This window comes from Meleagris gallopavo, chromosome 6 (genome assembly GCF_000146605.3).
Source record: "Meleagris gallopavo isolate NT-WF06-2002-E0010 breed Aviagen turkey brand Nicholas breeding stock chromosome 6, Turkey_5.1, whole genome shotgun sequence".
NCBI lineage: Eukaryota > Metazoa > Chordata > Aves > Galliformes > Phasianidae > Meleagris > Meleagris gallopavo.
Window position 1 is genome coordinate 27,091,487 of NC_015016.2, and position 22,356 is coordinate 27,113,842.

The window sequence follows — 22,356 nt, forward strand, 5'->3', positions numbered from 1 at the left end:
TATATATATATATATATATACTATATACTATATATATATATATATATATATATATATATATCTACAGATTGAGTACTTTATGATCATAGGTTTGACAGAGATGTAGTAGATATGAGCCATGAAGATTTCTGGTGAGTAAGGTTAATTAAATTCAGAGAAATTATTTGATTTCATCTCAGGTACATCATTAAGCCTTCATCTGATTTTATAATTCACAAACACACACACGCACAAAAGGATCTTAAATGTCCTTAAAAATAAAAAACCTGTACTGTTCTAAGCATTACAAGTGTCACTTGTAAAAGGGAATCTCATGCTTTATGCCATTTTCGAATATGCTTGTTCATCTTGGAGAATGTAAGAGTGGGAACTGAGAAATTTTTTTTCTGCATTATCATCCTTTCTTTTCAGGCAAGATAGATATAATGCCTATGCATCATTTTATTATTGCTACTCTGAGAAATTTACTATTGCTTTACTAATATGTGCAACATCATATTTCATATATCTCATATAACATTCATGGTTATATTGCACAAATTGCAGCTGTGGGCTGTGGTTAGATACGTCATTATTCACATTTACTCATTTTGTTATTCTCTGAGTTGTTAAGCAGTTGCAAATCTTCACCTCAGAGAGAGCTACACAGCAGTGATAGGCAAAAGTAGAGACAATGGGGTTTTATAGTTTGCATAAAGCTGCCTATAACTTTCAGCATGATTCTTTAGAAGCAGATTTAAATATCTGAATGCTAATATAACCTATATCCATCAAAATCTGTGAGCAGTCTACATCCACCTTGGCCCTCAGAGCTCTATCAGATCTTCAGAAAAACTACAAAAGGACTGTTAAAACGAGAAAGCCTTTCGCTATACCAGACTAATTTTCTGATAGTCTGAGGCAGTGGAATATTGTTATATATGTTTGCTAGGAGAATGTAGTTTCCTGCCAGAATGGAAAAAAATCTATATGTTGGAGAATGAAATACTGTATTCACAAAGTCTTTCAGAAAGGCCATTGTAGGATGGACTCATTCACAAACTAGTGTCTTCATCCACATTTAATCCATTGTATGATAAGGTATTTAATGGATTTTAGCCTTTGACATGTTACAGCAAAGGAACAATTTCTGTGCAGTTTTTGGCTTTGTTTTCCTTTCTTTCTAATGAAAACCTGAAAGCTTCTGTTCCACTAATTCCATGAAGGACTCAATCTAATGAGTGAGATTTTGATAGGTATTCAATTCGGGCTAAGTAATTGTTTTATTGTTGGTTTTGTATTGTTTTGTTTGTTTAATTAAATGTCTTTGGTATGTTTCAATAAATGTATTTGTACAAGGTCTGCTTTTAATTTCAGTAGATCCTAGTAGATCCTAACTCCAGCTTCATCAGGCTTATCTTTGTGCTGTAGCTGAATCTTTAATTCTTCTTTTGTTAGTCTCATAAGAGTCAGTATAACTTTTAACAGGAATCTGGCTGAGCCAGAAAGGAAATCATCTCAATAGCGCTGCATGCCAGTTCTTTGTGTACATCTCATAATCGCAGTATACTAAGTCAGTCAGAGGCTAAGCATGATATTGAAAACAGAAGAGGAAGTCTTTATCAAAGTAGAACTGCTCTTCGTGATAGAAAACTAGTAGTTCAAATTCATCCAGATGTCTCAGGGTTGATAAAAAATACAACAGCGCTAGATATGCAGTTACTTAAAAGACTCCACTTTATCTCAATGTCATATCAATTTATTGTAAATATTTTGTCAAGGGTTTTGCATAAGGCTGCAGAAAAATTTTGATTACTTTCATCACTGATAGAACAAACAGTGCAAAGCCTTACTGTCAAAAGGAGTAAATGTGCCTGTATTTTCCTCATCCTCATTTTTTAAACTGCTAACACTGTTATTCGTTCTGAACACCCAGATTACAAAGAGTAAAAAGGCTGTTTATTCAGAAGACTTTCTGAAAACTACGTAGGAAAGAGGAAGCCTTGCATTTGTAGTGGCAATCCCTTACCTCCTAAAAACACTCATCTGCTAGAGACACCTGGCTCAGTGCGGTGAGTTTTCATCTTCTGTAGGGAGGGCTGATGTCATGTAAGAAAGTCAGGGGAGCATACTAACTATTGTAAATGAGAGGCAGCAGCAGTGCTTATCCTGGGAACTGGGACTCCTGGATCAATTGCATGCTTGCCTGCAGCCCCCATGTGTTGATTCTGGCCCATTAATTATCCTGTTAATCTTCAAAAGCTTAAAAGTGCGACTGTATGGGAGAGTGAAAATAGGTGAGAATTTGCAGGTGTCATTCACAAAATACAGCCATCTTTCTCCTCTTCTTTCAACAAAGAGTCCTTCCAGTCTATTATGAAGTCAGAAAGAAATTCTTTCCAACACCTTTTACCTTGTCTGAAACTTCTGAGAGCATCAGGATTTTTAACATTTTTCAAAACTGCATTGTAAATGTGAAGGAACAGCAAGATTTATTTATTTATACACTTCATCCATTAACTCATTTTTTGAGCATCACCACAGTGTATACCTCTGCATGAGTCATCTCAGTCCCGTATCAACCAACTTTTCAATTCTCTGTAAATGTTCTGCTGTATACTCTTTGGGGAAGGAACAGCATATGAGAACAAGGCAATTCTAGGCAATTGGAAGATTATATCATGCTTGACACCTGACTTCACTTTAGCAACACCTGACTGAACAATAATTAGCAGGCCACTTTTAAAGAAAGAACTTCCATACACCACAGATGGCATTTTTCATACCAGACAGGCAACGATGTATGTTGGAAATGAGCCAAACTGTCTGCAAAAACTGTGAGAAATTCAAGACAGACATCTGAGTGGAAGGAAAGTTTTACCTTCCTCAACACCCCTACCCCCTGCCCCCCACAACCATTCAGAAACATCTGTTCAAACCTACCTCTGTATAATGTGCTTTATTTTTCTTATCTACTAATGCTACAAATTATAGTCAAAGCAGCATTACAAGTTTCTTTTATATTGGTTATGAAACCTATGATTTAATAATGTAATGTGATGACTTGCCAGCTATAGAAATCCAATATTATACAACTCCTGTCAGAACCAGGAACAAAATTTTCTTAACTGGCTAGTAATATGAAGTTCTCAACTCACATTTCTATAAAGTGGACTTAATTTTCACTCAAAACTTTGTTGAAATCAGGATACTGTGTGTCATAACGGAGGCACAAAGTCAACAGTCACTTTGGAAATTATTGGCTAATGTCTTAATCCTGGACTGCTCACTGATTTGTATGAACTTTTGTGTATACTTTGGGCTAAATCCAAATATCTGTGAAATCCATCGTAATCTTTCCATTGCCATCTATAGGGCTTAGATGAAGTCCTTTGCTTCCTTGGAATAGTTATACTTCTTTTTAGCAAAAATATTCTATATAAATGGAATCCTGAGATCTTTTCATAACAATCAGTTGTTAGAATCAAATAGCTTATGCATAAATGTTAGTTTTAGAAAAGGACCAGATATATGTTGTATTTAGTAAAATTTATGAACTAAAAATTGTGCATTTTTATACAATTCCAGTGAATAATTATGTACATGAGAATCATAGAAATGCATATATAAAATTATTTATAATGTGTCTTACTTCCAAACTTTTTTGCCCCTAGTAGTTTTTACTCTTCTAAATGCATTTCTGTGGTGGTTGCATAAAATATTCTAAGGGTACTTTTCAAGATAAATTTTTAATTTGGGAAAATGCCCATTTCAGTATTTTTTCAGCTGTGCATGTGACTTTCTTGGCAAATAATTTAGTAAGCATTCAGAATAGGCATATTTCTGAAAACCCTGCAGACGTAAGAAGCATACACAACGGCTATATAGTCATTGTAATGCTAAAGATGAGAATATGTCCCTAAATACTATATCACTTATATACATATTTACCATTTTCATTCCTTCAGATAGTTCTATAGATGAGATAATTCAAACAAGGAGACATTTACAACATGAAGGCCATAATATTTTCCTGTATGACAAGAAAATTCTTAAGGAAATCAATTATTTTGATGTTTACTTGAAGGATGAGCGAATCTGAAACTTGTTGTTCATGAATATAAAAAAATGGATGATAAATTTTCAAAATTTACAGATAAAATCCAATCAGCAATAAAGTATTTTGTCTTTCTCTTGAGAGAAAACAAATAATGTTATTCTGTTTGATATAATAACTAAATATTTAAATTCAAATATATAACTTTAATAGAAATAAACATAATAAATAAAAATGTATAAAATAATGATATTTCTGTACAAAAAAAACAAAAAAACATTTATGGAAACAACAGAAATCAATTAATGGTCTGAACAGAATACTATTTTTACTATTGTTTAATGTTCTTATTCATATTCTTATATCCTCTCGCAACCATACTTTTTTATTTGTGGTTTGAAGAACCATGTATTTATTCTTTATTGTGAATCCTTTGTTGACAAAAGGACTCAGGGTCTTGAGGGTTGGAAGAGATTATGATAGTAATCACTCACGGACCAAATAAGACCAAAAAAAAACCAGAAAAGTGTCCAGGTGCAAACCAAAGTGGTAATAGACCAAAAGATTTGCTGGGTCCATAACACAGGTGACCAGAACAAATTCCTTGAGTTCTCCATCATTTACTCAATAAAAGTACTTTAAACCATACCTTTCATTAAAAACTCTTTGGAGTCCGTCTACATAAAAACACTGAAAAATAAAGTAACTATGATTTTCCCAACTATGATTATTATTTAATGAGCTCTTCATTCACAGTTCTTCTTGGGCTCTTTTCTAGTTGTTGATACAAAGCAAGTTTACTGCTCAGATAATTTTTTTTCAACTGAATGTAATCAATGTATCACCCAAGTTCTACAGACAGGAGTTGTGACAGTTCAGATGCCAAGAAAAGGACAACAAAGATTAATAATTCAATTCAAGCACAACTTGGGAAGAAGTAAGAAAAAACTGTGAAATCAGAAACTTCTACTACATTTGCATTTTATACAAATGACTGTGTGATAACCTTTTGTTATACCACATGGAGGCCCTGAATAACAGCTATAGACCTTAAATTACATGGAAATTGATTCACATACTGCACCTTTCAGCTGTAAATGATGTCAAAAAACTATGGGATTTAAATGAAAATGGATAGAAATACATAAAAGCACACGAGGTCTAGTAAATTCTTATTAATATGAGGTAATAGTGTGCAACAACATTGAGGCCATATGCCAGTTATTACAGGCTATATCAGGTACAACGCCTTTTTTGAATGAATATAGACATCAGGTTGTGTACAGAATTCTTCCTTTCAATTCACACACACTGAATGATATTAAAGTATAGTACATTATTGGTTAAACATTGCTCTAAAATTTCTTGAATCTTAAATACTGCATGTACCCAATTAAATACAGGCTCACCCATGAGACATAAGCTAACTGAAGCCAAGAAATTTTAAACAAAGGCTCAAGCTGACTTTTTGTCCCTAATTTATATAACTTTGTTTCCTTATACCAACTAAGAGCACATGTCCTAATGCTATTTTATTTTTGTTCATTTGTGCAAATAATACTGCAGTAGACTCTTCATTTAAGAAACCAGGAAACTAGCTTCAAATCTTACATTTGGTGGAAAGACATATAGAGCCTCTTCTTACATTCCATTTTTGCTAATTTTGATCCAATGAAAAGAAGTTTAGAAAACATATTCAAATTGCTTTGAATAAGTAATTAAGTAAGTCCAATTAGTTTGCAATGGTATTATTTTAACCACACCTCTTGAACAACCATTGCCAAAATAAATCTGAAAACCATGAAGGCAAATTAACAAGACAAAACAAAAAGTCGACAGCCATAAGGGAAGAAAAGAAAACCCTGCAAATACTACGTAGTCTTGTAACTCAGAGACAGTAGAAAGAAATTAATTCCAATCATTTATCACGTAGAAAAACTGTCGGAGATCACTCCCTTCCTACAGTCAGTTAGATTATCTGTGTATTCAAATTCTATCTCTGGTTCAGTGATATGTTGAGCATCAAAGAAAGATGATCTCTGGGCAGATAACATATGTTACAAGTCCTTAGAAGTAGGATTCATCAATGATTAGACATAAAACTGATCAGCCACTATTTAATAACAGGAACTAATGAAAATAAGTAAACCAAATTAAGTTTCATCAAACTTCATTCTACCAAGTGCCTCCACAGCCTTTGCAAATCACAGTATCAGGGGTTGTCTGTGCCCATCAGTCTATTGGTATACTCTTTGCCATACTGTATGGCTGGATCAGTAAAAGAATCCTTTGTTAATCAGCAAGCAGATAAAAAACACAGAGTATAAAACAAAACTTTAAGTTATGGTTCAGAAGCCATCAAATTTGTTTTCAGGAACAACTTGTGCTAAAATTTTGATACAATTGATACAATAAGCTAGTTTTTGAGTAATTTGTATGTTCAGAAGAAGCCATAACATCATCTGCACTGATGAGTCTTGAGTAGACCTGCTCACCCAAAAAGTAGTGTTAAAGAGCAGAGGGTTCACTGCTGCTGTACACAGCTTGAGAATGAGCTAGCTGAAATCTGGAAGATGCATCTGGATTTCCATGGGGCTGTGCTTGTAAGTAAATTCATTCAAGATCATGGTAGGAAGCTCACTGTGCTTAGAATTTGTAGCTTCAACTTCTGCCAATGTGGGATCCCTGCACCATATTTCACTTTGCAGTGGTGTACACACAAAACAGTTGTTTAAAGCCAACAGATGTTGCTACATTCAGTCAGTGTTTTTTGACCACATTCAAAGTCTTATCTCCTTTTAAAATTTGGAAGACAATCAATTTTGCTAATCTTCCCACACTCACACTCTAGTGTAAAGTTTCATAATTTGGTGCTTTATTTAAAGATTTACTTAAATAAAATTATATAAAAATTATCCAAGCAATTTACATTCATCTTCATGTTTCTATCCTTGTCCCTCATATCTGTAGAGATTCAGGTAAACAAGGAAAATGGAAAAGACAATTCTCAAATGGAAAGTATTCTACCTTGTAGTGAGATTATTACAGCTCATGTTTTCCACTATTGCACATATTGGCAAGTATTGCAATCAAATCACACAATAATACATCCCTCCAAATGTCTTGGGCTAGGAAGACATCGCTGGTACATTTCAAGTAATGTAAATGAGCTATTTTTCCATTTGTACTGTGAAGTGTCATCTCAAACTTGGCAGAACCCTTTTCAAGTTCAGTCTTAAAGTGTATAAAAGGCAGCAATCAATTCTGTATGCCCAAAAAGGCATTTTGGCAATGATAGTATTTGAAAGACAATAATATTATCTTACTTCTTAGGTAGTAAAATGGGTCACATAAAATTTGACTAAAAGTCTTTGTTTTTACAAGAAGGTAGTATCTGAAAATTCAAGGTGGTTTAACTTTTTAATCTAAGGTTTTTTTTAATTTTAAAATTTAGGTATATTTCCTTTAGCAGGGAGCAAAACTAGCCTAAGAAGTTTTAGTCTGGGTCGCCTTTTTTTTTTCCTATTTTGATAATCACCATCACCAGTCAAAAACTTTCCCATCTAGTCATCAAATAAAAAATATCAAATATTTGCAAGCTGTTGGATTACTTCTCTATCCTCCTCACACACTTAGAAGAAGGCATTTGAAAAAGAAATGAGAAACAAAATTAACCTGCAAGAAAGATCAAATCTACAGTGGAAAGGATTTAGAAAACAGACTCAGATCTCTTGATTGCATTTAACTTATATGATGCCCTATCACTCCACATAGCAGAGCTTCAGTGAATACTCTCAAAGACATGCACATTTCCCACTTGCTCCTTCTTTCACTCTGCATCTTCTATTTCAGAACACACTTGAATTCATCTCTTACATTTTTGGAGGTATTTTTATATCTTTCTCTTGAACAACACTATCAAATAAAGGCATTCTGACGTAAGTGTGCATCCCCTTCCTGATGTTTATTCATTTTAATCCATTCAAACAATGTCCAACAAAATAACCCTTTATATTCACTCTAGATCTGGAAAAATGGTTGAACAGACTCTTGTTGTTTTTGGCCGAAGACATCATTAGCTGCTAGATGCCTTTTTCCTGCTGAAGGAAAGAGTTTCCCAAATGGATCAAGGTAGAAAGTTTATCCAAGATTAAAAGCCTAAATTTGAAAATGTAGCTTTGTGTTGTTCACAGATGAAGTTCTAAAAAAACCAAAAAAGTCAGTTCCTTAGGACTTTTACAAAACAACTCTTTTAAGTTTCCTGTGAAATCACTGTAGAGAGACCAGAAATATTTAAAAAGGATTATTTATTAAACATTTTTCTTTACAAAGTACAATCAATGGTTTGCATTAAATTTTGAGTTTTGGTGTTTGCCTGTACGTACACAAAAGCTTATAACAGAAAATGTGTCTTGATTTTACACACGGGACACAATACTGAGTTACCTTCATATTTTGATTCCTACCAACATAAGCAGTTGATAATAACTTTCAGCTTACTGCTGTTTTTTAAACTGAAGATGAAGCAACATTTCCGCAGAGTCAGTATTAATCAATGTACTCAGTGATGACAAAGTAGAAATGAATAATCCTTTCTGGGGTTTCCACTGAGCATGAAAACTTTCTGGCAGGTTACTGGACTATCCTTATGATCCTAAAAATCATTTTTTGCAGTTATAAGATAAGAAGAATTGAGGAGCTAGGTAAGTTTAATAATACCCTATTAGCAGCAGTTGATAGTAAATGCAACATAACGTTTGTTTTGTCTGTCATACAAGGACTTGTCCTAGCAGATACTTTCTCTACTTGAACAAAAGTATCTGCATGTATTGTATGTCTTTGGCGAAACAAAACAAAAGTAAAGAGACAAAAAGCCATTTACTGTCATGAGTGACTATTGCCATCAGCTAATATGAATGCATTGCTAAAATTAGTGAAGACAGGAAAATGCTGTAAGGTAAATATATACAGAGTTAAAATACATTTCTTATCCACTAGATAGTGATTTTGTGGCACTGTGGTTTTCAGAATATAACGTCTGTTGAGAGCAATGTAATTTTCAGTGCAAGCTAAAGCAAAAATACCTGCCCGCTGTCATAAACATGACAAACAAATCTGGAATGTTCAAAGTTCATCTTCCACTTCTCCACTCTTGAGGAACCTTTAAGACATGGCACTTACTGTAAACCATCTAAAAATCAAGAAAAACAGACACAATAAGCCTGAATCTTCCATAACAACTTTAAAAATCATTGCCAGAGTCACTTGCATACGTAAACGATGCCTGTGTAAGGCTTGCCAGCAAAGCATCTTTCCTGAGAACGGAGCTGGGACACTCTCTGTGTATCATAAGTGTGCATGCTCAGAGCTGTGATCGCTGTCGTGGCTGTCATCATTAGCTAGTGAGTCCCCTGTGTGCTGGAGACCAGCTGCCCCAATGCCAGAGAGCTCGGAGGGGAGCAGTGTGCCTTTTTTCACATTCACCAGTTCCTTTTCCCGGGCTGCTGCCCCTTGCTGGCCTCCTTTTACCCGCTTCCACTTCATCCGTCTGTTCTGGAACCAAACTTTTACCTTTGTGGAAGAAAGAAAAAACAAGAAAGTAGAGATGGAGTCACTGAAGGTTGATAACCATCTTCCTAGCTGTAGAATAGCCCTGTCTTTTTGGTTAAAAGTGCCGCAAGGGCTCCCTGAGCAGCAAGAGATCAAGTTTGGGAGGGGGTGAGAGCCCTGGGGATGTGAGGATAATGATTGCAGGGGATGGAAAAAAGTTACAGCAAGAAGGCTCCGGGCCCAGCTGCAATATGCATCACTGCTGTCATGCCCTCAATGAGAAGACCTCAGAGCCATTTAGAAAACACTGGAAATTCAACATGCTCTTGAAAAATGTATTAATGCCATTCCACAGATAAAGAAACAGAGACACAGCTGAACCCACAAGAGACTGGACAGAAGAACCCAGCTGTTGAGTAGCCCAGTGTGGTGTCCACAGTGCTGCTTATTTTCTAATTACATTTTAAAGGAAGCCAATCACTTTGGAGAGGAATTTCCACTGAAAAATTTTCAGTGCTTTCAGCCTGTTTGGTTCTGTCGACTGGTGGGTTTTGAGCGGAGCACTTCCTTTTAATTTGCTGAAATGCCTGAAAGAGCACTTCTTACAGTCAAAACTTATTACTTCCCTGTCTATGTTACAAATGCCTTTAAATGAACCTGATTTATAAATCCTTAATTCTATTCCATATATTCACATTTTTCACACAAATAAGCACTCACAAAGGCAGACAACAAAGCATTTATAAATTTGAATCAAAATCAGCAGTTAATCAAATAATTTCAGATAAGAATGGAAAATAAATCAATGGCATGAAAGATTAAAAATGTATCTGTACATTTGAACTCACATTAAACCTCACGATTTTACTCCAGCTGAAACTCATTTCCCCTCCTCCCATTCTCTGTATAGAAATATATGGGGGAAAAAAAAAGAAAGAAAGAAAAAAGTAAAGCTAAATTATTTGCACAGTTCTAAAGTACCAGCTCTGCAAACCACAAGCACTCTTTTTCAATAGCCAGAAGAAAAAATAAAAAGGATGTGCATAGCATCTGTCAAATATATTCAACTAGATTAAAGGCTGATTTCAAATCAGCTTATAATACTGTCACTGAAAACACTGTTTGTGAATGAAGGGAAGATTTTTAGATTTGATCCATTTAGAGTTAATGTTACTAAAAAATCTGATACATGTGTGGCTATGCAACACGTAATATGAAGGTTCCACAGAAAAATAAACAATATCCGTAATATTTCCCTTGGAAAAAATGCAAAGAGGCTTGCAATGCTGGTGTATTCTCATCTGTGCTTAGCAGAATGTGTTTCAGAGTTTTAAAAGAAACAGCAAGGAACCATCACAGCAGGACATATTGTACAACATGAGTAGTAGAGCCACAAGAATGCTGTTTTGCTGAATCTGTCTTATACATCCAGGAAACGCTGTAGTGTTTAACCTTTAGTATCACTTCGAATTTTATATTAAAACTTTACTGCAACCAAATTGATAGATGGCATCATGATTTGTATCTATGTGTGTGGGAAGGAAGAAAGGTATAGCTGTTTTTTTATACTCTATGCTAAATTTTTTTTATACTTTATGCTGTTAAAGCCAATGTGAGCTGTTAAAGCTAGTCATTTGGGAAAGAGCAAAATGATTCCATGTTAGTTAAGAGCCTTAAAGCCCGGAACATCCTTTCTTTTAGTCAACTCATTAGAAGCATAGCATCTGGTATGTAGAGTGAAATGAGTGTAAAGGGGAAGGTATTTGTTGTTGGCTGCTGTGATATTAGGAAATATCGTACTAAGATCACATATCAGATGTGTCCAAGCAAACAGTCTTCAAAAGGTTGCAGCACTGGTGCACCACTTACAGCAATGTGGGGGAAGTTAAAATGTCAGTTTGTTTATTTTGTGGGGTTTTTTTTGTTTGTTTGTTTGTTTGTTTTAAGACAGTGAATTTTCTCTTGCAAAAGTGGTGAATGAAAGTATACATGACTACAGTGGTGAAGGAAAGTATAGTAAATGCGACCACAGGCACAATCCAAACACCAAAAATCAATAAGCTTTAAGTTCAGCCTGGTACAACAGAATATCCTACTGAAATAATGCCCCATAAAATTTTGTTTCATAAGAAGAAATAACAGCACTAGAGAGAAGTTTTAAAAATCTAAGCAATTCTCAGAATGCTTTTATGTCCTTGAACAAAAAACAAAATAATAGTGTATACAATGAGTGGCTTCAAGAAAAATAGAAGGAAACACATAAAACTATTAGAATCCAAAGGAGGGCTATGAAGATGGTTAAGGGTCTAGAGGGCAAGATGGTGAGGAGCAGTTGAGGTTTCTAGGTTGGTTCAGCCCAGAGCAGAGGAGCTGAGGGGAGGCCTCATGGTGGCTGCAGCTTTCACAGGAAGCAGAGGGGTTGCACTGAGCTCTGCTATCTGCTGACAGCAACAGGGCCTGAGGGAACAGCATGGAGCTGTGTCAGGGGAGGGACAGGTAGGGGTTAGGGACAGGTTCTGCACCAAAGTGTGATGGACACTGGGACATGCTCCTCAGGGCAGTGGTCACAGCCCAAAGCTGCCTGAGTTTAAGAAGTGTTTGGATAACACTCTCATAAATATTGCTTAAATATTGTGTGGTTCTCTGTGGAGCCAGGGGTATGTCTCAACGATCCTTATGTGTCCCTTCCACCTTAGGATATTCTACGATTCTTTCAACAGTAGTATCAGAAGTAAGTGGCACCAGCTTCCAGGTAATGATCAGAAGAGGTCATTCTAGGGAGTTCCTCTTCATTCAGATCACCTACCTAACTGGTGATAATTTAAAAAAAAAACAAACCAATTTCAAATAATTCACATCTGATTTAGTTAAAGAATATTAAATAAGAAATTTCATTATTTGGTATGCCAATTATTATTTATTATAATATAATATAATGTAATATTATATAATTTATATATACATAAAATAAAATTAATTTCAGTGAAATTTGTTATTAAAAATAGTGTGAGATTATTTTTACATCATTTGCTGTGTTAATGTACTGGGGTGCTCATATAAGAGAACTTAATAGTTTAGGTATTCTGTCTCTTTTCTCTTTCTATATATATATGTATATATATCCTTATTTCCTTCATTTTAAAACACTGAAATCCACTTTTAACCCAATTCAAAGCACACTAATATCAGGGGGAGTGTTTCCATCAAGTCCAGTGAACTCTATATGAGGCCTCTTAAGCTCAAGTGCTAATAGTATGTGACAAGTCCTTCACTTGTTATTTCCTCTGAAGATCAAATTCAGATATAGGAATTCTGAACTTCCTTTGGAGCTGAAAAAGTCAGTTATGGCAGGTGTAGTAGTTTCTGATATGTGATCCATCCATATTTTTGTAACAGGAAGGAGGTGAAGCAAACTATGTGAAGTGCTTCAGAGTATCATTTGTTTCAATTCATGGAAAACTGCCCTCCAGTTGCACAGATTATTTGAAACTTTGAAACACACCTCAGACAGCGCGACATGAGAAATAATGTGGGAGGGGAGGGAAGAGAGGAGAATATGAATGAAAAAAAATTAAAGAAACTTTAGAAAGAGAAAAAAAGATGGCCTAAAGACATGAATTTGAAAACCTCGCAATTTTTTTCCCAGTGGAAGAACTAGTTTGTTCCATTTACAACTTAAGCTAAAGCTATGACAAACTTGACAACGTAGGAGTCCTTTTGCACTGCTTTAGTTAGCTTCAGCAGGAGCTGAATGTGCTCACCACCTCCCAGAATCAGGGTCTGATTGCGTATTATTTATTAAAATGCACTTCCTCTTCTCCTCCCTCTAACTAGCACAGAGTAACTATATACAGCAAGCATACGTATATCTGGAAAACAAAGGAAGTGGAGGGAAATGAATTATATTAAAAATGATGGTAGCATTAACAGCTGTTTCTACATCAGCACTTATGAGCCAGTCTATTGAGCACATCTGCTTACTAGCACGAAAGCACATCCTCTTTTCCCTTAGTCAACAAGTTGTTTAGCATCTGCATCTCTACATCTGATGATTAGGCTGTTACTTAAGATTTGAGTAAATGATATCACATTGTGGGTCTCCTGATATACCAGAGAAATGTTTTTGCTGTGACCAATTTATTTTAAGGAGTACTCTGGAAGAATCACAGAACAAGATTCAAAACAAGGGAGCTGATATGGTTAGTCTACACTACTACAGTTAACACTATATACTTAGATATAAAAGTCCTTAGTAAGCTGAGGAACCACACTGTTCTGTCTTTTACATATAGTTTCAGTACAACTTCATTTTCTGGACATTAACACATAATTTTGGTTCCAAGAGAGCACATCACCTAAACTTCTAATTTAACAATCCTTCTTCAGTGGAGCCCTTCAGTCACATGAAAGTTAAGAATAGTTAACTTACACCATGCTCTATAGATATTTCCTTTTGACAAAGGATTTTAGCATTCTGCAGATACAGAGAAAAGATTAATAGGTATTTTCAACAATTAATGATTATTCCTTAATAAAGACATTCTTGTCTGAAAAATTAAGTGTGACTGAATTCAAAATAAGCAAGTACAATAGTGAGACTTCTTCTATCAAGAAAATAGATATTTCTCTGGCAAAAAGCTCTTTTCTGAAATCTTATCTAAAATTAAGTTTTCTATTCCAGATTTTACTGGCATGAGTCCCATACAAGATTAAAATGTAAGGCACTGATACCTCACAAACCTTAAGTACTGGAAACAGGAGGGCTGTGCCACTTCAAGCTGTTATTTTGTTATAAGAGATGCATATTTTTAAGTATGAGCCTTAGAAGTCAGTATCCCAAATTCTTTGCCTAAACAATGTGTCAGGAAGAACAAATCACTAAGCCTTTTAAACATTCTCTCCCAGGTCAGCCACTGTCCTTTTTCCTGTATTGTTATTTTTTTAAGCCTATCAATTGAATTTCTTCTAATGCAAGTAAAAATATGGACAACAAAAAATAATCCTGAGTTTTTCTAAATTAGAAAGGAAAAGAAGGTTTACTTCTTGATTTTCTTTGGCTTTGAAAATGTTCCTGTTATTTTTAGATAGTAGATTTATCTTGCCAAATTTTAAAGAAAGTCAAACAGCTGGACTTTACAGAAATCACTGATGTTCTGCAGCTGAAACTTACCTTCTTCACATACATAGAGATAGAATTTTTGTTAACAACTTACTCAAAACACTTATAAAAGCAAACAGGAATGGAAAAAACAGGCATTTTTCTTTTCCTCATCTCGTCTATGAAAAAAAATAAGCTCAGCATCAGAGAATCATAGAATGGTTTGAGCTGGATCAGATCCTCAAAGATGATTAGTTCAACCTTCTGCCATTCTGATCTTCCACTAGATTACGTTGCAAGAATCAAAACCATTAACTTAAAATTACTTTTACAATTGAAATTATCAATTTAAAATATTTTCAGAAATAAATAAAGATGAGATTTTAATCAGTTTGATATACGAGTAGTTTTATTCAATTGAACTTAATTTTCTTCCTTATATAATTGGATAGAATTCACGTTTTCAATTTAAAAAAAAAACTCACAATTTTAAAATATATTTTAAGCTTAAAACCAATTTAAATAAATATGTCTGGATATTAAATGTCTTCTTAGTTATTATAAAATTGTATCATCCGACATATCAGTCGGAGAAATTTAACTTTTCTAAATTAATAAGTGGTACCAAAACCTTCTGATTAAAATTGCTTTAGTCACCTTCTCAATGATATAACATAATCTACTCAGTGTTACATTACAGAGCTTTACACCAAATACTCACAAGTACTTTGCAGCAGCTGTTGAGAAAAAGGGGAGTTTGGCAGGTGCACAAAGGACAGCTGTAACTTTTGGCACCCAGGAAGGTGTAGGAGGGAGTTCTGGATTTTCATTACATAAAAGTCAGTTGAGGTTTGGTTACTGCTTAGGTGATACTTTCTGCTTTTTACCTCCCACATTTCAACAAGGATGGAATAGACATTATATTTCAGAAGAGAGCGGTGATAGAAGTATTTTGTTCTACTTTCAGAAATCTTTGACAGCAGTCAATTACCTCCCTCTGCTCCCTCCAAAGAAGTTCCAGCTTCTCCACCAGTGCTCTTTGAAATTACTTTCACGATCACAGTGAATCAGTTAACCCACTCTACTCAAAGCCTTTCTGCAATAGGTTTCAGGACTAACGCACTTTAAACAGAATAGGACACAATGCATTTCAGGTTGTTTCCTCCTCCTGACTTGCTAAGAGTGTATTTTTGACAAAGTTAGTCTCTCTTCTATATCCAAAGGCAAAGACACGCAGCTTGGGAGGTTACTCCTAGAACTCCCATCTACCTTACGCTCCTATAACATATCTTTTGGGGGATCTGCCTTTAATAAATTCCTTTGCATATATAAAGGAAACTTACAAAAGAAACACAAGGTGGAGAACTAACTTGTGAGGAACATCTACTTGAGACAAACTGCTTCTTCTTTACATAAACACCTACTTACATTAATTACATGTAGAGCACTCTACTTCTTTAAAAAAAAAAAAAAGAAATAACTTGCACAATTCTGCACTCAGTTTGCATGAGTCAACTGAGCATGAAAGTTAAAAAGTAGTGGGTCATCAAGACTGGCTTTTGGTTGAGTATGGTTCTTCTCTGCTCCTACTTAATAATGAGGGAAGTTAAATGTCAAGAAGCTTACACAACACAAAGTAACCTATTGGCCCATGATAGCCCTACTTTGGCTATAGAAGTCATTACCCTTGTACAGGAAAGAAGCACCATCACTTGTATTTGTTTAAAGCAGTTCTACAGTTGCTTTCCAAAATAAGCCAATCTTAAGCCTTTTCATGGCAAACTGGCTCAAAATTAACATCTGGTTTTAAATTTAGTAAGCCTCAAGAAGCTGCAGCTATGTTCATCAGGGCCTCCCTGAGAAAGAGCTAGTGAAACCAGAAAGAGATTCTACATTTAAAAAGAGTAAAAATGATTCATTTGTATTTTTCCAATACCATTTATTCTAACTAATTTATTTACTTTCTTCATGTAACCATAAGTCAGAAACTTAAAAAGTTCTTATCTCCTTGAAGGGGTTACAAAACAAGCCACATCTTCATTAGATTTGTGTTTAGGAAAGGGTAGATGTAGGGAATAGCAGAGCCTCACAGGCTTTGCATATGAGGTGCTAATATTTCTATCTATTATTACATACAGTGTTTTATGTTGTTTATCACAATCATACATTTCTCCCCACCCAGAACTCTATGGGGTTTCTCTGCAGGTGTAAAGTCCATCGCAAGTAACAGACAGAAGCACTTGGATCTTTGCTCATGGAATTGCTTGTTTGAATTCAGTCAATATTGCAAAAGTAAATATACTATTTGAAGTTTTGCCATGTACATTCTTTCTCTTGCAAATCAAACTTACGCACTAGTTATAATTAAGTTTGCTAGTAGCATTCTTTCCTAAGAAAATGAACTGAGTTAGCACAGTGACTCTTACTGCTTGTATTTATATTGCTCAAGACATAAAAGTATTATAGAGTTTTATTTTATTAACGATGTTACTTCAAATAAAACAAAAAATCCAAAGGATTTTAAGCCATGCAGGCTCATTATTATATTGTGCATAGAGAGTGTTTAGCACATGGAAGCTTGGAATGAGCAGCTGCCTTTCAGAGAAGACGTGACAGCACAATCAATCAGATAGATATGGTCAACCATGTATTATCAATTTATGAACTCTCAGGTGGAGTTCTTCTCTTTGCATTGGCTGTAACCTTATCAGTCAAGTTCAGTACCTAAAAAATTCTGTGATTAAATTCCCCTGAGCACACTGATGCTGAAAGGGATTTTAATCAAGTCACTTGTGATCCAGGGCTGAGGTATCATTTGTATGGGAGAAACCTTGCTCGTGGAAAACTTCTTTAATATTTTTATAACCGAAACAATTTAATGTTCCAGTGTGGGTTATGGCCTCAGTGCCCAAGGTACTATATCAACATTGCCTAAAAGTATTTAATTTATGATGTTGCCTCCTTCTTTTTCTGATAGAAAGGATAATTAAAAAAGTTCTTTGTCACTCTGTCCAAGTTGGAACTACACATATATGAAAGCCAAAAACAAACGCAAAAATATTCTTCATTTTGAACAAAATGCATCCCTTGTCAACACACAATCAAAGGTTTCAGGCATTTTATAAATGACTGGTGGCTTCTGGGTGGATATTGGAAATTAAAGCTAAGGAGAAATAAACCTTCTTGTTGCCATCAGCAGAATTTGATCTGACTAGGTGGGATTTTCTGTTTATGTTGGCAAACAGAAGCATTACGTATTTTGACTGTTTATTCCGGTAACCTTATCTAGCCTGCAGAACTGTAACATTGCTCTTTTGATTAGCTCCATGCAAAAAGATCTTGTGAGGTGGAAAGATCTCCTACTCTTTCTATATTTGGCAAGATCAATTCCATAAAAATGTCCATTTTACCACGCCTCTGATACCCCACTGCAGCTGCTTCCTCTCCTCATCCCACAGTGAGATATTAAAAAGCCTGAACGGAACCTTCTCCAAGTTTATCTGGATGTACAAAAAAGCCAAGAATGCGCTTGTCAAGGTTACAAATATCTAGGGAGTGAAGATATTTTTTAGTCTAACTGGTTCTTCAAAATATAATAGAGGCCTGCCAGCTGAAAATTATTAACTGCTGACTGAGCAGGGATTGTGAGTGCACTCCATAGGACATGGAGCAGGAATTATATGTACCTATATTTCTGGAATCCTTACAATACAATAATAGAGCCATCCTACCACCAGATGTGCTTACAATGCTCTAAAAGTGCATTCTTAATATCTAGGCATTTGAGGTACTTATTTCATTTCTTTCTCCTGTCTTGTAACTCAGTTCCTTCTCCTGATCCATATGCTGTGTGGGTTTTTTCATTATTATTTCTGTGAGACGGCCTTCCATGGGTCATTTATGTTTGAACTGATTTTGTAAATTTTTTCAAAAGTCAAATGGAGACTTACTTCGATGACTATAGAAAATTTTAATACCCTTATATATCATTTAATATGATCAGACACATGTTTTTTCTACAGCTTGATTAAATGCCAGAAAGGTAATTATGAATTGTTAGTTGGTCAGTGCCTCTTTTAAGCTGCAACGTATGGTTGAAATTACCACCATAGTCAAGAGGAAGATAAAGATTTCTTGAGATAATAGACTCTATGATTTATTTCACATCTTGGGAAATAACTGAAAGGTGTAACTCAACAATATTTTTCTCAAATTATTTTTTGCTCTTCTTCCCTCTGAATAATCTAATGTCATGAAAGAAAGAAGGAAAGAAAAAAAATGAGAGAAAGGGAAGAAAGCAAGAAAGAGAGAGAAAAAGTGAGAAAGAGAGAAGAAAACAAGCAAAAAAGAGAAAGAGAAAGCAGGGGAGGAAGAAAGAGGAGGAAGGAAGGGAAGGAAGAGAAAATATAGAAGAAGAAAGAAAGAATTCTGAAAACAAATATGCTAAATAATTAGGTATGAAATCTTGTTTCTGTAGGGATACATATGATATCCACTGCTGTTTTTTGTCATCAGCTGAAGCAAATTTCAATTTTCTTTGGGCAAATTCAGTGTTTCAGGAGCTTGCATCATATATAGTTACACAGTTATACAGTCTGTGATGAAACAGAGGTTATGACTACTTGCGTGGTTGAAGATTTCAAACAAAAGAATTACTGCCAACCAGGTACCATTTTTTTACACTGTAGCCTTTGTGGTAATACAGGATATGGAAACTACTTCAGAAATAGCAATTCTGTAAAAAGGCTGCATCACTGGAGAGAGTGATCTGGAGAACCCCACCACTGTGTTCTTATTTAGTAACAATGATTTTTAGAGAAAGGAATGTTTTCTTGTATATGTTTAAAATAAGTATCAAATCTGACCTCCTCAGCTGGAACAGCTAGTTAAAAAAAGGAATAACAGCAGCATGTAAACAAATATGTGCAATTATCCCACTCATGAATAATCATTCATTCCGCTAATGATGAAAACACAGGTCCTGAATATGAGTTCAGTTTATTCACTGAAAAAGAAAGAACAATTAGTCTCATAACAGATTTGTGCGAGAGTTTTTTCTGGACATTTTTTAAATCACTGAAGCACTGCTGTATAATAAGAATGTAAGAAGATTCAAGCCTTCTGATCTACTGCTTTCAGCTTCTGAAGACTGCCATACACCATGGAAACCCATGCCCAGGTCCTTGACTATTTTTGCATCAAAGCAAAATATCTGATTTCAAAAAAAGACACTTCTAACTGATAACATTAGAAATGACACCATTACCTGGCTCCGTATGATCCAGAATCCAAAAACTATGCTTAGATTCTCCTTTCAATTTTCCTTTTCTTTTGTATTGACAATATAGATTTTACGCTATGCCTTTTTTTTTTCTCTCATACTACTTTATTTCAACAAGATATTGAACTGGATTCTATGAAGATGAATATTTTTTATTTTCTAAGTAAGAGTGGATTTAAAAAGGAAGATGGGAAGGAAAGCAAGGAAACAGGACGGAAGGAAGGAAGGGAAGTGTCTGTAGCAGCTCAGTTGTCACTCTGACAATCTGAGGAAGCACAGAAGAATTATTTTAGATAATTAGGTAGGCTAATTATAATTCTATAGAAATTATCACAGTTACTAGGACAATGAACAGAACTGACATTATGTGACAACCAGAAAACAAATATACCTGTAACTTAAATGATTTTTCAGCACTAGTCTTATATAGGATGCCTTTTCTCCTTCACAGACACTATTCAATATTTATTCTTACAGTATCTTAAATCCTTTTAATCTATCTACTTCCTAATCAATTCAATCTTTAAAGGAAAGAATAAAAATTTTATCAGGGACAATAGTTAAATTCCAGGTCAAATTAATTACTGTTGAAAATGGGAATATGTTTTCCAAAGTCAGCAGATTACTTCCCATAAAGTTGCAAAGCAAATAGTTAAAAAATTTTGCTGTTGCTGCTCAGTTTTACACAAACTTTAACCTTGTTACTGAGACAAGAATTAATTCCTCCTTTTAGCTGTCAAAATGAGGTGTGGAAGATAATCTAATTGTGTAGGCTTACATGAGTATGAATGAAAAGGGCAGAAAGTTATCAATTGTTTGATACAAAATTGTATGCTTTATAAACTGACATATTTCAATAAAGGAAAATGGCCCAGTGGAACCCAGTACCATCTTCAGTTTAAACAAAAAAACATTGGTTTTTGTTTGTCAAGCTGGAAGAAAAAAAAGTTCTCTAGAAACCTTCAAAGAAAATGATATTTCATTCACATGTGTGAGTGAATGAGTGTTCACGTATAGCAAAAGACAGATTCTAACTGAGATATCTAGTTATAGAAGATGTTAATGAAGCTCAAAGCAACTGATTTGATAATTTGTCATATATAGTGTTTGTGGTATTATCCTTATCATCAAACCTGTTCAGTGAAAATATGTGCACATATAATATTTCTCCAAATATTTTTCAAATGTTATTAGTGTAACAGTAGGGTGATCTGGTGACTCTACACACACATATAGATAGTTATCTCTACTCAGTGTTATTTTAATGCTGTCTTGTGAACACATCATCATCTTACCGACTGTAACTAAAGCAATCTCTCAGTCATTCCTGAAGAAAGACTGACTACTTATGGGTGTGCAAAATGCTTTCAACTTCAATGATAAAACAGTAAATAACATTTCATCAGATTTGATGTTCTTAGGTCCATTATTCTAAATGCCTTTAATAAAACACATCTTTAAAATGCATATGTTAGTGTAATTACTATTTGAAAGATAACCTGACCACCCATTTAGTGTGTTGAGATGAGATCCTGGAACACTTCTGTATATATTTAACACCAATATTTCCATTAGAAATCAATGTGACAACATGCATAATGAAACTTGAGCATATGCAGAAGTGTTTCCCGGACCAGAGCTTGGTGAGCAGGAAACCAATAACAGTGATAAGAAATTCCATCATCTCCTCCGCTTTCACAGCACTGGGTAAGATAAAGTTGCTAAAAATGCCTGTATTCCAGTTTTGCTAGTGTTCTCATTCTTGCTGCCATCTGGAAACAGGATGTTCAGAAATTCTGGACAAATAGCAACTGCATACATTTAATTGACTAAAACAAGATGCTCATATTTGTTGCATGCAGGCAAACTGACTGCTTGTGCAGACAGTACTTGAGTCCTACCACTCTCAGCCACATTGGTGTGGACAGATTAGAAAAGATATGCACCACTTTAATATACATATTACTTTTGTCTTCATTTCCCATCTCTGTCTCCAAGATGAATCTAATTTGTAGGTGGCACATGTAAAAATAAAGATTACTTGCATAACAGATAATAGATGTGTATCTCTTTGATACAAACATTAAATTTGATATACTTATATATTTGTAAATAATGTAAGCAAGAGCTCTGCTTTGAAGAAGTACTAACCACTAAACATAACAAATAATAAGCAAGCATTTGAAGTTCATTGTTTTGCATCAGTACCTGTCTTTCAGTGAGGTCAAGGTTTACTGCTATCTCGTATCGCCTCAGCCTGGTCAAATAGTTATGATGAGCAAATTCTGCTTCCAGCTCTCTGATTTGCTCCTTGGTGAAAGCTGTCCTTTCCTTCCTGGGTTTACTGTTGACCTCTGACTTGTAGTTTCCTTCTTGGGAATCTGGGAAAAA

At 34.8% G+C, this 22,356-nt stretch overlaps 1 protein-coding gene across 1 annotated transcript in view; it reads right to left on the bottom strand.

Annotated features, from left to right (window-relative positions):
* Window positions 1-6,532: 6,532 nt before the first annotated feature.
* MEOX2 (mesenchyme homeobox 2) overlaps window positions 6,533-22,356 on the bottom strand; it is a 59,055-nt gene continuing 43,231 nt past the window's right edge. The window contains exons 2-3 of the mRNA XM_003207111.4: window positions 22,174-22,346; window positions 6,533-9,607 (exon numbers count right to left, since the gene is read on the bottom strand). Coding sequence (XP_003207159.1) covers window positions 9,383-9,607; window positions 22,174-22,346 — 398 coding nt within the window. The 3' untranslated portion in view covers window positions 6,533-9,382. The remainder of the gene's footprint in view (window positions 9,608-22,173; window positions 22,347-22,356) is intronic.